This window comes from Lissotriton vulgaris, chromosome 10, assembly GCF_964263255.1.
Source record: "Lissotriton vulgaris chromosome 10, aLisVul1.2, whole genome shotgun sequence".
NCBI lineage: Eukaryota > Metazoa > Chordata > Amphibia > Caudata > Salamandridae > Lissotriton > Lissotriton vulgaris.
In genome coordinates this window covers 920,478,759-920,493,959 of record NC_141698.1, presented here as the reverse complement: position 1 = coordinate 920,493,959, position 15,201 = coordinate 920,478,759, and the positions used below count along the sequence as shown (strand labels likewise).

Below are 15,201 nucleotides of genomic sequence, written 5' to 3'. Positions count from 1 at the left end.
GTTGGCTCTTTCTAGCCAGCAAGTGATCCTACCAGGCACCCCCCCCCCCCTCACAGGTATTCAATGTACATGTAATAAAAACTTTTGACATGGCACATTGGGGGTGGTGTGGGATATGTGTGTGCTTGTACATGTTTGTTTGATTCTTTTTACCATTAAAACGAAGTTTATACAGTTTTAGTGCACCAGGAATACAATATGGTGCGAGATGAGGAAAAGTATGCAATGCTAGATGTAAATAATGGTATGCATAGTATCTCGTTACATATATGCATATGTTCAGACTGCTGAGCTAATCCAAACATTCACTTGTGACTCAGGTTTAAATTGCACAGATCATAATGTCTGCCTGTGCCGTTTACGCATCACATATCTGAATTATCTTGCATGAGATGGGTGTTCAGAAAAGTGTGGGAAAGCCTGCCCACAAGTTTGCTAATACCCAAAAAATGACATTTTTGTAACTACAAATTTCCCCCTCCACTTCCCTTTCGAAAAAAAGGACAACATACATATGTGGTATTGTTTCCTACTTGGTGCTCACCACATTTGGGATTGTAATCGCCTTTTGGGCGTAAATTCCTATTGAAATCCAAAGTAGGATTCGCATAAATTTCATTTTTTGTCGGCGTTTGCCCTACCTATCCGGCACAAACTGGAGGAGCAGCAGGTTGCAGAAAATACTACTTCGTGCGCCACACAAGCGCATTCATGAACAATTAACACTTTAATCCTAATATCGCTGTGTCCGTTTCGGAATAGGGAGCACATTGTGCACCCACATTTCCTACTGCACCTATGCAAGTAAGTGGCGCGTGCACCTGTGCCGGCGAACTTTTCTTTCTCATTCGTTTCTCGACATAACACTGGAAGTGTCTGGAGCATGCGCAGTACCGTCCCTCGTGAGAGGTGCCGGATTCACAAACGCACAGGTGCAAGCCATGTGTTCATCTTGACAATAATGTTACATCCTTTTTTTTTTTTTAAAGAATATTTTATTTTGCTGGATTACGTTTTAATTCCCCAGCTGAGAGCGTCGCAGAGCGGAGTTTCCCGAAGAATTTGCTGTATTTCTGGTGAAGGAAAGCTTCGATGCAACGGCATGTCAAAACTATTTATGGTTTAGGGGTAAGGGGTCATTTTAGTGGCCCTGGCGTGGTGTCCTAAGGTGCCCTTGCAGAACAAAGCTTTTCCTGCGGTCAACGAAAGAACATTAGCAGGCAGGGCTCTGCGCTCCGCTCCTCCTTTTAACATGCGCCAACCGCCGAGAGGAAATGGCAAAACAGGGTGTTTCATTTAGAGATGATTAATACTGAGCGCTTAGCGCGGCTCTAGGAGGAGAGGCCAATGTGGTTCGCATTTCGACGAATCTCCTTGAACTTTGTGGGACGGTGGGGGAGGAAGGACACGACAAAACCTTCTGAAGTTCGCTGAGAAGTGTGAGCATCTGCCGAAATGTGTGAACATCTGGGATTCGGATCAAATCCGCGGATCTGTTTTGTCAAGACACCGATGACGACTTTTTGATCAAGGCAGATCAGAAAGACGCCGATCACAGGATAGCCGGGGCTCGCACGGTACTGTTCCCCTCCTTCTGCCGTTTTCTTTTATCTTTTTACCAATAGTTGAGTTAATATTTTTACTCATTTTTGGCGCACGCAACCGACCAGATGGGAGGTTCATTATTACTCAGAGGGGACACGCTCTTTAGCGATGGGGGAATGCGAGTTTTGTCAAGCCATCCTGAGCCCCCTCGTGAAAAGTATTTCCCTCATCAAAGGAATGAGGATCATTTCCAATGCCTGTTACTCAGTTGCGGCTCGCTATACTCACAGGTGGTGGTGGGGCCTCTGCTCCTGATCCGGGTCCCGCGTTTAGCGTTTTCCTGCTCCTGAACAGGAACAGGCATGCTCCCTCCTCTCCCGTAAGCCAATCACAACACTGCAATGGCAACATTGTGATTGGTGCGGACAGCGCCAAGCTTGCTTGTAGGGAGGCCATTTTCTCTATGTAGGCTGCATACAGCCTACATAGAGAAAACGTAGAGTGCGCATGACTGGTTTGGTTGACGCAAGAGGGCCGTCCAAACAGTCAGTGCCCACAACAGTGGGCAAACCACTCCTCCAAAAAACAACAACCCCCCACAAAGAAATACCCAAACACCAGGCATACCCTGCTTTCTTGTAGTGCGAGAAGCAGAAACATAAAATGGTATTTAAAATACCTGTTTCTGTGAAAGCAGTGGGGAGACACTCCTCCAACCTAATGAAGTTGCCTCCTCTGCTGTTACTGTCTATCAACACAAAAAAACACACAAAAAATGGAGGATCGCAACCTGCAGTCGGAGGAATGTTTATTATTGTCAGTGCAGTACTCTTAACCCCTTCGGGGCTATTGACGAGCTGGGCTCGTCATCGCGCTTACCTGTCCTGCGCGGATGACAAGGCCAGCTCGTCACGTAACGCGGTAATTTTGAAATTGCCGCGCACAGCGGGAAAAGCCGCCGCGGCGAAGCGGTTAATTAACGCGGGCGAAGCCTTTGAAAAACCAACAGGGATCCTTTTTGTAGCCTCAGGTATGTTGATGGTTTTCCTCTCTAGGAAGGCTCTGCATTTTATCACCCAAAGGTAAATGGCCACATTTGATTATTGATTGCTTCTCCAATAAGGCAAAATTTAGTCTGTAGAAGAGTTAGAACCTACATTTGTAAGCAACTTATGGAACGGAAAAGGTCCCCTGCATGGCTTGAAAGAGCACGCGCTTTTTTCCTTAGTTCCCCATAACAGGTTTTTAGTGAATTTTAGGTCTGGTGCTAGTCAAGACCTTTTGATTTTACTCAAATTATATGTTTAATATAAAATATGCTTGCATACAGGTCCCTTCAGCCAGCCTTCTTCATCTGTTGGTTAGTTATTGTGGCATTCATAGTTTTCTTCCACCCACTGCAGCATAAGCATGGAGCAAAGGGTCACCCCTCTTCAGCCTTTGGCTAAATTAACTGTGAGTGACTGCCTTCTGCTCTTTCACAATCAGCACATCCACATATAAACTAGTTCCATTAAGTACCAGGGACCTCAGTAGCAATGTGTACTTTTCGCGACCCCAAAAATATTTTTATTCTTAGTTAACCCTCTTTTTTTGTTTAAGAAAAAGGGCCTGGTAGCTCTTCCAACAATAAAGTTGTCCAAAACCCTGAAAAAGCTAAACAAGGACTGACAAAGGCAAAAGACTGGTGCCCAGGGCCAGACTGTTTGCCTTTGCCAATGCTTGTTCATTTTTGTCCCTAGTCGCACTCAACAATCATGCATCTACATTAAGGGCCCCGTGTAACATTGGATGTGAACTCCCGCTGAGCCCTGTTGTCTGGATGGACACCATATGTGCCCTCCTTTGCTGAGCATGAATGCCATCATCTCACTGGGCTGTGGAGACAGCAACAGAATAAGGCAGTGGCAGCTGCCACCGAGTAGCATGGGTGGGGGGGATTGAAAAATACATAAAAATGTGACTTGCCTTGCTGCCGGACCGCTGCCTCGCCTCAGGTCATCCTATGAAATAGGAAGCACAGGCTCCCCCTAATAAAATCACACTGCTGAAATGCAGCATTATGATTGGTCTGAGCACCAGGGAATGGCCCATAGATGGTGACAGGGAGCCTGTGCACATTCCTCACCAGTCTGTGTGATGCAGCCTGCTGGGAAACATGTAAAGTGTTCAAGATGGCTGGCCAAACCATCATGCTGACTTACATGCCCACCATTCTTCCCCTTACTGGCTGTCACGACAGCCAAGCTCCATAAAGTTGCATGACAAAGAGAAAATAAACAATAATACATAGTGTTATTATGATTTTATTTTTCCTTTTTCCACTGCAAAAAAATGCAGTGTGGCAGCATTCCTTTGCCTTAGTGGTGGAGCCACCACTGGTATAAAGTAGAAAGACAGACATTTGTGTCCTGGCACATGCTAGGGAAAGTTGTCCCTTATGCTCTCTCATTTTACATTTTTTTGTCAGCACCCTGCAGCTGGTTGTTCTCTCCATCCATGTAGGATATGGGTGGCACGTTTATGATTACGGTCAAGATGTGTAGTAGAATGTAGGTTTTGTGCATGTGTTGTGCGTTAATGTGGTAAAACAGGAATGAGTTATGAATTCATGTACATGAGTGACATGGGCGTAATTGTCAATAGTGTAGTTGTAAACAAAACAGGTGATGGACCGAATGTGGATCAATGTCACACATTCATCCCAGTCCAAAGATCTGGGCCCAAATCCATCGTTTTTTTGCACTCCACACCACCCTGGGTTAGACAATGGCGATATGCAAATCAGCTCTGACCCTGTGCCCCATGGGAACAGTCCAGTCCGAACTACAAAAGCCATATCCTTCCCAGAACGGAATCAAGCATCCGAGGACCGGACCGGTTTCGAGGTAACACCTCTCATCAGCCCGGCTAGCTTGACTCCAGTGGTGTGGAGTGCCTGGGACCCACGTCTGAGCATCCCCAGCGCACTTATGGCGGCAATTGCAAACAAAACAGGTGATGGACCGAATGTGGATCAATCACACATTCATCCCAGTCCAAAGATCTGGGCCCAAATCCATTGTCTTTTTGCACTCCACACCACCCTGGGTTAGACAATGGCGATATGCAAATCAGCTCTGACCCTGTGCCCCATGGGAACAGCCCAGTCCGAACTACAAAAGCCATGTCCTTCCCAGAATGGAATCAAGCATCCGAGGACCGGACCGGTTTCGAGGTAACACCTCTCATCAGCCCGGCTAGCTTGACTCCAGTGGTGTGGAGTGCCTGGGACCGGTCCGGTCCTCGGATGCTTGATTCCGTTCTGGGAAGGACATGGCTTTTGTAGTTCGGACTGGACTGTTCCCATGGGGCACAGGGTCAGAGCTGATTTGCATATCGCCATTGTCTAACCCAGGGTGGTGTGGAGTGCAAAAAAACAATGGATTTGGGCCCAGATCTTTTGACTGGGTTGAATGTGTGACATTGATCCACATTCGGTCCATCACCTGTTTTGTTTGCAACTGCCGCCATAAGTGTGCTGGGGATGCCCAGACGTGGGTCCCAGGCACTCCACACCACTGGAGTCAAGCTAGCCGGGCTGATGAGAGGTGTTACCTCGAAACCGGTCCGGTCCTCGGATGCTTGATTCCGTTCTGGGAAGGACATGGCTTTTGTAGTTCGAACTGGACTGTTCCCATGGGGCACAGGGTCAGAGCTGATTTGCATATCGCCATTGTCTAACCCAGGGTGGTGTGGAGTGCAAAAAAACGATGGATTTGGGCCCAGATCTTTTGACTGGGTTGAATGTGTGACATTGATCCACATTCGGTCCATCACCTGTTTTGTTTGCAACTGCCGTCAATAGTGTAGTGGCACTTTGGCCCACATGCCTGAGGAGCACACAGAACACTGGTTATTGCTCTACCCAACCAGCAATAAGGAGGGCCATATCCCTTGCCTCCACTAGGATCCATGGCACCCTAGTTACACCACAGATGAATGGTGCATAAATGGAGGTTGGAAAGGAAATTCACAATAGCAATGTGAATCATAGGGCTCCTCCAAAGCTTTCTTGAGTCATTTGTCATTAACCAGACTCTAGCGTGTTGAGGATGGGATATACACAACCTTTTTGCGGTGAAGCACTGCCCTTGGCCTTTTTTTCATCTATTCTTGCTCAGAGGTGTTACCCCCTACAAGTAGAGAGGATACTGAATGGAGAAACCTCCCTCTGTTTTTGCAAATTATGTTTTGGGGTTTTCCTGACATGGAGCTCGCGGCACCACCAACCTTCATGCTGACACTAGAAGACTAAGACGGTGCCTTGACTATCTGGGAGGATATACACAAAAGTCAGGAACAACCTGAAACGGGTACCAGAGCCGGACCAGAAGAATACAGAAACCATGAGAAAGCCTTGGCTTGTTCAATTTGGATATCATGAGTGTTAAGTGCTAATGGGTTGAACTTGCTGCTCAATTTTGAGCTTAATAATAAGATCAGTTCTAAAACGTGAGTTGAAAAAGGGCCTCATTGTTACACTCCGAGCTCAGTGACCCCTGATTGCCCTGGGATGCCTGAAAGAGCTCCCATAACAGATCAAGTTTGTAATATGGCAAATCGATTTGGGCCAAGAATAAATGCATTTTCACAAAAGAAATGTATTGGCAAAAAAATAAAAAAGTTTAATACTAGATGTGTGTACAAATATAAGATATAAAATTGAAGTGATTTGTCAATCAATCAATCAATCATGACATTTGTATAGCGCACTACTCACCCGGGAGGGTCTCAAGGCGCTGGGGGAGAGGGGTCCGCTAATTCTCGAACAGCCAGGTCTTGAGTTGCTTCCTAAAGGAGAGATGGTCCTGGGTTCGCCGAAGGTGGATGGGGAGGGAGTTCCATGTCTTGACTGCCAGGTATGAGAAGGATCTTCCTCCGGCGGTGGCTCTGCGGATGCATGGAACGGCGGCGAGGGCGAGGCTGGTCGACCGTAGCTGGCGGGTGGGCCTTTAGAAGGTCAGGCGGTTGTTGAGGTACTTGGGGCCGTGGTCGTGGAGAGCCTTGTGTGCGTGGGTGAGGAGTCTGAACGTGATCCTCTTGCTGACTGGGAGCTAGTGCAGGTCTTTCAGGTGGCCGGAGATGTGGCTGTGTCGGGTGATGTCCAGGACGAGTCGTGCGGAGGCGTTCTGGATTCGTTGGAGTCTTTTCTGAAGTTTGGCTGTGGTTCCGGCATAGAGGGTGTTTCCGTAGTCCAGTCGGCTGGTGACGAGTGCCTGGGTGACCGTTTGTAAACACAGCTACCCATTTTATAATCATTACCATGCCAGTATCCACATAGGGTTATAGGTGAAAGTACACGAGACAAAGAAATAAAATGGAGTATGAACCAGGCATACAAGTCCATTGTCCAGCACTTAATACAATAAAAGTTTACATGCATTAAATGATTGTTAAAACATGCAGTGTCGTGTAACATCAATGAATGCACAACAACAATCTACCCAAGAAACTGGATTAATAGCACGGCAGCAACAAAATCATCCCTTAAAATATATATGTATATTTCCTGCAAAAATCAAGGGGGGAAAAAGAGCAAAATGTCAGTTTTTATACCTCGAGGCTTGAAAACGTGCTATTTGTATGCTCTTGTATATTTTAAGCTCTGACACTCTGAGCGAAGTGCAAATTGTGCACTCACTAATTACCCTGGGCCACATGTACAACTGTTTCATTTTGCGAGTCTCTAATTGCGATTTTTTTGTGACTCGCAAAATGAAATGTACTAATGTGTCTCAGACACATTAGCGATTCCCAATGGGGTCACAATGGACCTGCCTCATCAATATTCATGAGGCAGGTTGCAATTTGTGATCCGTTGGGAATTGGTAATAACACAGGGATGGTGGCCTGCTGGGGACAGCAGACCACCATGGCTGTGTTTGCTTTTAAGTGAAGCAATTTTTAAAATTTTTGTTTAAATGTAGCCAGTTTTCCTTCAAGGAAAACGGGATGCTACTGAAAAAGAAAAATGAACCGTTTCTGTTTACGTTTTTAAGAGTATGCAGAGGTCCGTGGGACCACTGCCTGCTCATAAAAACTTTTTTTGCTGACAGTCACAAAGGGGAAGTGCGACTCCTTCCCCTTTGTGATCGACTTACCACCTACTTGAAGTATGCAGTAAACTACGATTGTTTTGCGACTGCATTCTGGCCTCAAACAATTGTACACCCCCCTGCGTCTTGCTATTAGAAAAGGGACGCCCTTGGCACACCCCTTCCTACTAGTGACTTGGAAACCATATCTTGTGAGTTGGTACATAGTAAGATTTATTTTACAACTAGCAAATGGCCCGTTAGGCCATTTGTGATCTGTAATATGCATTGTACATCTGGCCCCATGTTTTTTGCAATGGGGAATTAGCGACTGTGCACTTTTCACTTGCAATTATGTCTGACCTATAATCAGTCCCTAGACATTTACAAGTAATAAAAAAATTACAGAGTAATGTGCTACCATGCACACCAAAGTGCTTTTATCACCCAGTGAGGGCTTTACTTTTCCCCAACCTTTTTAAAACACGCTTTGGCTTACTCAGGAGGTTCTTTGGGCCCTCTTGGTGGTTATTTCAGGCCCACTACAAAAGCTAAGGGGTAACTAGGACATATCTGAGAGAGTGGGCAATGAATGGCTCAGATGGCTCACCAACTACCCGTGTACACTTAAAAGGTGCATGCATGTTTTGAAAACAAAAGACACACCTTATGAGATGGTCGATATGGCATCATTCTATAGAAACCTAAATACACGATTCAGTCCTTAGCATTTAATTTCAAAATAATCTATATATGATGAAAGGCAAAAAGTTGCATGCTTGTTGCTTACCGTGAACATTAAACACTTTGGCCCTTGTGAACATGAACACACATATTTGATCTTGGTTTGCAAACACCCCACATCACAGATCACGAAAGAGCACCTTCAATAAAACACGAAAGCAGCCACATATTACTTGAACAATGTATGAAATATGTCTAGAATGTGGGGAATAGTAAATATAAACTCATCTAGAAAATGGTCTTCAATTTATGATTATAATATCTGTTGTTTCACCAGTTCTCTTAATTGTATTGTACTTGTTTTTATTCTTTTCTTTGGTCACAGGCACCATCCACCCTAAAGGAAAAACAGAAATGTGAGCCCCAGGCACTGAGGCAAGGCAGTGCTCTTTCTGGTCAGTTTAGTGGAAGCCTTTCTGCATCTTCAAGTCATCCTCACATAGCAGAAGGAAAACCTAACAGCAGCCATCAAGCACTCCTCCAGCATTTGCTACTGAAAGAACAAATGCGACAACAAAAGCTTCTTGCATCTGGTAATAACAAATGACTTTAGCAGAGTGTCTCTGATCCTCAGGGCCGCAATCTGAGTGTTGCTATATCCGATTCAGATGAATTGCTAGAAATGGTTAAATACATCCACCAAAAGAGCATATGGAAGGATGGCTGCAAATGAGAGCACATATCCCAAAATAAGACTGGTCTCTTTAAACCTATTTGGGAATGGGCATGCCCACCTGCTATTGCTTGTGGACATCTAACCCAGGTATCTCTTGACTGCATGAATATGGACTGCACAATGTACAGCATCTCCCACTTATATCCGCCTTGTACTTTCTCCACCTGGGATATGCCCTAGGCCATGCTTCTCATTTAGGTTTGCTTTGGGATGAAAAAATTAGGGATTATCAGCCTCGTCCTTTACAATATGTGGCGCTACAGTTTAACAAACTAGGGGCTAGATGTTCAAAGCATTTCTATGGTTTCAAACAATGTGATTCAAAGATTGTGATTTCAAAAATCCCTTTTACAATACTAAACCCTTTTTAAAAGTCAGTAACATTTTCCCAACTCCTAAAATAGGTTTAGAAATGGAAAAAGAATTGCTGTTTGGAAGGGGCAAGTTGTAGGCATCCCTTTCAAAGTATTTTGCAGCCAGTGTTTTGTGCCACACAGTGTCATAGATTTTCAGGATACCAGCTGCCACGGTTACTGCCAGCAGAGATGCCATTGGGATTGGCCTCCAGGTCATCTGACCATCAATTTCTGTTTAACTCAGTTTTTCTATGCATTATGAAGATGGTAACTCTTTCTTGGTCTTGATTATACATTTGTGCAATTTGTTAAGAGTCTACAAAAGATGGATACATATTTTCCAAGTTAAAAGAAGTCCATTGGGACCTGGCTGTTCCTTTAGTTACCTCTCATGCACTGGTTGTCTACTAAGAGATTTGACTATCATTACCCTGAGTCCCTCTCATTACATGCCTACACCTCACAGAAAGAAAACCATGCTCTATTCCAGCATCAATCACCTACGAAATGGTTCTTTAACCCCTTAAGCGCTGCGCCCGTCCAGCGGCCGACGGCACCACTACCTCGGGAGTGCTGCCGTCGGCCGTTGGACGTTCCAACTGCACCTGCGCAATGGAACGTTCAGCACTGGAGCTGGACGTTCCAAAGCAGCTAAGGTGTTAAAATAAATTGAAGTGCATTGATGTCCCATGTGTGAGGAATGGTAGTTTAGTATTTCTAAGAATGTTTCTTCCTTTGCAGGTGGGGTGCCTCTTCATCCTCAGTCTCCATTAGTGTCAAAGGAAAGAGTCTCTCCGGGTGGGAGAGTAGCCCACAAGTTGCCCCGTCACCGGCCATTACATCGAACTCAGTCCGCTCCTCTACCTCAGAGCACACTGGCCCAACTTGTCATCCAGCAGCAGCACCAGCAGTTCCTGGAAAAGCAGAAACAGTACCAACAACAGATGCAAATGAATAAAGTAAGATAACTGTACATTTCAAATTCTTTTGATCCCCGAGATGTGTAAGAACTGGTTAATGTGTATGTAGGGGATCACTGTACAACAATAATTTGTACGTGGAAACCTTTCTGTTTCAAATGTACTTAGAGAACATTATTCACAATATATTTAATTTCAGTCAAGCTCCCGTATCTGCTTGCATTTGCCTGTGGCAAATCTTTCTGAAGCACTTTTTGAACAATTTAAATCACACACATATTGGTAGAGGATGCAGTACTTAATTTGTGCAGGTGCTTTCAGGTGCTGAGAACCTGCACATATTTCTCAGGGCCGGGTCTATTGAATTTTTCTCGAAAACACAGCCAGCACTGTGCACAGGCCATTAAAAAGCCAGAGCCCTGGAGCGAGGCTTGTGCACCTGCATGTTTAGATCTGGTTCATGCTGCCAGTGTGCTAGCTCTGGTGTCCACCAGTGCCTGGTATCAAGGGTGGGAGATGCGCAGGTGTGTTGTGTTATGCGCAGTATAAACTGCACACACAATCAACTGGAAGCATAATTTCAGTGGCACCAGCCAGTGGTCTGCGCTTTCCAGTGTAGCTGAAGCTGCGAGGTCTGGTGAGTTGTGTGTGTGCTATTTTACACACAACTGTTATCCTACAGGTAACAGAGTGACAGAATAGTGCTCCTTGGACATGGGACAACCTCAGTAAATTCCTGCACAGCGGCACCTGCAGCAAACTGCCTGCATCCGTAGCACAGACAAGGCCTTGCAGCATAACAAAATAGTAGAAGGAGCTGAGGGTGGTCCGAAAGTAAAAACTTTTCTTCCTGCCAGTCATTGTATTAGTATCTAGATTATTCGCTATTGATGGCATTACAATAAGAATTAGAGCGAAATCTGGTTTCACTGCTATTTGTCTGATATGGAGAAAACTATATTTTAAATAAATCATGATAGGCGGGAAGTTTGCGAACAGTACTGTGCATGTTACTCAGTGATTAATAAAGCATTCTGTCGAGAGGGGCAGTGTAATGAGGCTTGCGCAGGCAAAATAATTTGCTGATGCTGGCTGGGCGCATGCGGCTTCCGGAGCTTTAATGACACAGAATGCACAGGCTTGTGAGGAAAGTGTTTGGATACTCATACTCACTCCTTCCTGTCCCAGTACCGTCTTCTCCCTATCACACCCATCCAGTCCCTTCTGCAAAGGACACCATTGCAGTCACATGCGCCTTGATGAATACCTCCCATCCCTGCCACGGTGACTGTCGCCACTGCTACCTAGTACAGTGCCCCTCTCCACGGTGGCCTTCTCCTGCTATCACAGTGCTCCTCTATCCACAGTGCCTTTCTCACCTGTATCTCCGTGCCTTCTGCCTACAGTTCCCTTCACCGCCATATCACAATTCCCCTCCCTGCCACTGCACTCGTTAATTCCTGTTACAGTGCACCTTGGCTCCAGTCCTCGCTCTCACAGCCATCCCTCCCCACCATCGCTTGTATTAAAGCTTGCCTTGGGCCCTGAGCATCCATACTTTACGAGTTTGCACAAGAGACCACAAAGCCCTTCTCAGTCTTGGCCACTCAAACCAGGAGATTTCCCAAAACCCCCAACCAGAGAGAGGATACATGGGGAATTTATTAGTTTCGACCTGGAGAAAAATAGCATTGATTCAAAACATGCTATCAGAGGGGCTAGGCTGTGTTGGGTGGGCTCTACCTCCCCCCAACCCCTACAAGCCTGTTGAGATCTATCACCCCACATTGTCTCTTCACCTCCAAAGACCCATGTCCTGTAATCCCCTGCTGCATACTTACAGCTTTATGTCCCTGTTGGACAGAGATCTGAGTTTTGTCTAGTTCCATTTTTGACTGTAGTGCAGAAGGGTAATGTAGAACATGTAGCATGCAGATGACACAACTATATTTATATGGATAGCTCAGTGGGTTTCTGTTTTTTGTCACAGACGTCATTTCGTTACTCGCTGATTATAAATTACAACCCTAATATAGCACAGCCGACACTCAGTTGAATTTTGTATGATTTATTAGTTAAAAAGTGTGTGTGGAAGTCTCTCTGAATGGAGTTGAATGTCTGACTTTGTTCGAAAATAGGTGGCAGTGGGATTTCGCGACTTATAGCCTGATCATGTAATAGAACTATTTGCTTGAAGCATATGAGCGTGGTTCTTCATCAAAGCGTAAACCCAATGGTATAACTGACACTTTATTATGTTTTATCAGGAATACCTATTGTGATGCTTTTGATGGCATAAAACCTAACACAGTTAAAGAATCGCTATTGTATGTCTTGGACAACACTGCTATGCATTGATGAGACAGGCCAAAAATGATACACTCCTGTAACCCCTCAACTTTACATAGTTAATTACTACATATTTAATTACGCAGAGGTGTACTCTTTTCTTGCTCTCCCTCAGTATCTGCTTTTCTTTCTCCCTTTCCTACCTCACTCCTTCCGTTCTCTCCATTCTTCCTTTACTTTCTGCCCTACATCCGCATTTTTACTTAATCAACACCTCCCCTCATTAAATGATTGTTCACCTTTCCATCTTTCTCTTCCACTCTACTCTTACATGCTCCCTGTTGTTCACACTTCTTCCCTTGCATTTCTCCTCTTTTCACTTTTCCTTCTCATCACGTTCCACTCCAATCTTGCAATCCCAATCTCTGCTTTCCACATTTCTCTTCACATTTTTTGTCTACCGTGTCTATCTTTGCTTTCGGACCTCTTCTCCTCCATCACTGTCCCTTTTAATGTTTTCCTTCTTGCACATATGTTTATATCCACGTCAGGAATCTGTGTTCTATCTCAGGATCATAAATTGAAATCTTGGTGCAGCTACTCAGTCTTTCATCTTTAGATAAAATTAGTGCAATTGAGCTGGATAACAACATTTTTAATTTAGTGTCAAATCCCCCTCTAGTGAATATGTGCTTTACAAACATACGTGGTGTGTTTCTCCTTCTATCCCTTCATTTCTTCCTTTCACATTCTTTTCTTATTTCCTTAGTCCAGTGCTAATCTCCCTGCCTGTATTTTTTGCTGCCTTCTTTAATGTATTCCTTCCTTCATCCTTTCCTTTCTTTTAAACAGCACAGTACAAGCACATTTTCTTTCATTTGCAAATTTGCCTCGAGCCCTCAAATTTCGCTGCATTTTGAGATTTACACACATTCTCTAATTTGAGTTCACTTTTAAGTTGTTGTCATAGGATTCCTACATGTTATGTTATGTTATATTGATTTTTATAGCGCACTAATCACCCTGGAGGGTATCCAGGGGCTTGGCTGGTGTGAGGTGCCTGAGGTGCTTTTGTGAATAGCCAGGTCTTCAGCTTCTTTCAGAACTCAAGAAGTGAGGAGGTGGCTCTGATTTGTTGATGCATGTGGATGTGGGTGAAGCCAATAAAGGAAGTGGGAGGAGCTGGGGAAGTGGGTGTGGCCTCTATAAAAACTATGAGCACCTGCACTTCATATTTTACAAATTAAGCACTGAGAGGATGTAGCCTAACGACAAGAGCGTTCGACCTCGAAGCTGGGGAACTGGGTTCGAGTCTCGCAGGGACGCTCAACATCCAGTGATTCTGGGCAAATCACCTAATCTCCCCGAAAAATGAATGTGTATGTCTGTAATGCAACTGGGGCTTATGTAAAGTGCTTTGATATCTTCGGGTCAAGTTTGCGCTTTATAAAACTATTAAAAAAATGCACATGTACATTTTACATTGGAGTCACAATTTAAAGAGGATTCGAATTCTAATAAATCCCTAAGGGTTTCATCCCAGGATCTGTCTGATTACTGTGATGACCAGGTGGTACAACGCCAGCTTGATGCTATGCCAGGTGTTGTGCTTAGACAGGTCTCCAACAGTATGACTGCATCAGGTTTGCAACATAGGAGCATAGGTGCTGCATGTGTACCCCACCCTGTGGTGGTTATTATGATGGTTAGTGGTAACTGGAGGTAAGTATCCTCCCACTGAGACCACAAGAATGGTGGGTGTTTGTTGTAAGGAAGGGTCAGGTTTTTAGGAGACTTCTTTTTGTACACTTTACGATCTCAGACACATGACTTTATTTCAGTAAGTCATCATAAAATGTGAGCACCTGTAAATGTTTTTTTTTTTTTATAATGGCGCCCACTGCAAGCTTTCTAGGATTATCAAGGCAATTGCTAATGCCTTTTTTTCAAGTTATGTACTAGATCATCCCTGCAGCTTTATTATGTTAATCTGTTGCAGTATTCACATATTTTGGGACATGTGACGAGGTTTATTGGCCCGATCAGTCTGGCGTAGGTATCATTATGGATTGTGTAACATGATTTAAATGTTGTTTAACATGCAGTGCCAATAAAAGCTTATTTCTTCTACCATGTTGCATTTGTGTCACCATTACTATATACGATTAATGCCTTTGACATCTCCACCCCTCTCACTAAGAGCTCAGACATGGGAAACATCGGTAACATCGCAGTGTTCACACCGCAATATATTTACAATGCGGGCATTACAACGTAAGTCATTACAATGACTTGCGCTGGAGGGCGCTCTAAGCTAAGAAATAGTGTGATTTACTATTCCAACACCTTCCCTACTGTAACGTAGTCTGGAGTTGGAAAAGTAAATCATACTATTCGTAAGTCCAGCGCCCTCCAGCACAAGTCGTTGTAACGACTTGCGTTGTAATGCCTGCGTTGTAAAGGTATCTCAGTGTAAACACCGCGATGTAACATTGTATATTCCTCAGACATGCCCTATCACAACCTCTGATGAAGGAAATAATCTCAAACCAAATTTACTTAAAAATCACGGAGGGGAGGGGGAGGGCTTACTG

The 15,201-nt window shown here is 44.6% G+C and overlaps 1 protein-coding gene across 6 annotated transcripts in view; it reads left to right on the top strand.

Annotated features, from left to right (window-relative positions):
* The window catches only part of HDAC9 (histone deacetylase 9), a 2,124,307-nt gene that overhangs the window by 2,054,843 nt on the left and 54,263 nt on the right, over window positions 1-15,201 (top strand). For all 6 annotated transcript variants that reach the window (XM_086941890.1, XM_086941889.1, XM_086941892.1 and 3 more), the window contains 2 exons: window positions 8,692-8,899; window positions 10,140-10,357. In XM_086941890.1, coding sequence (XP_086798016.1) covers window positions 8,692-8,899; window positions 10,140-10,357 — 426 coding nt within the window. The remainder of the gene's footprint in view (window positions 1-8,691; window positions 8,900-10,139; window positions 10,358-15,201) is intronic.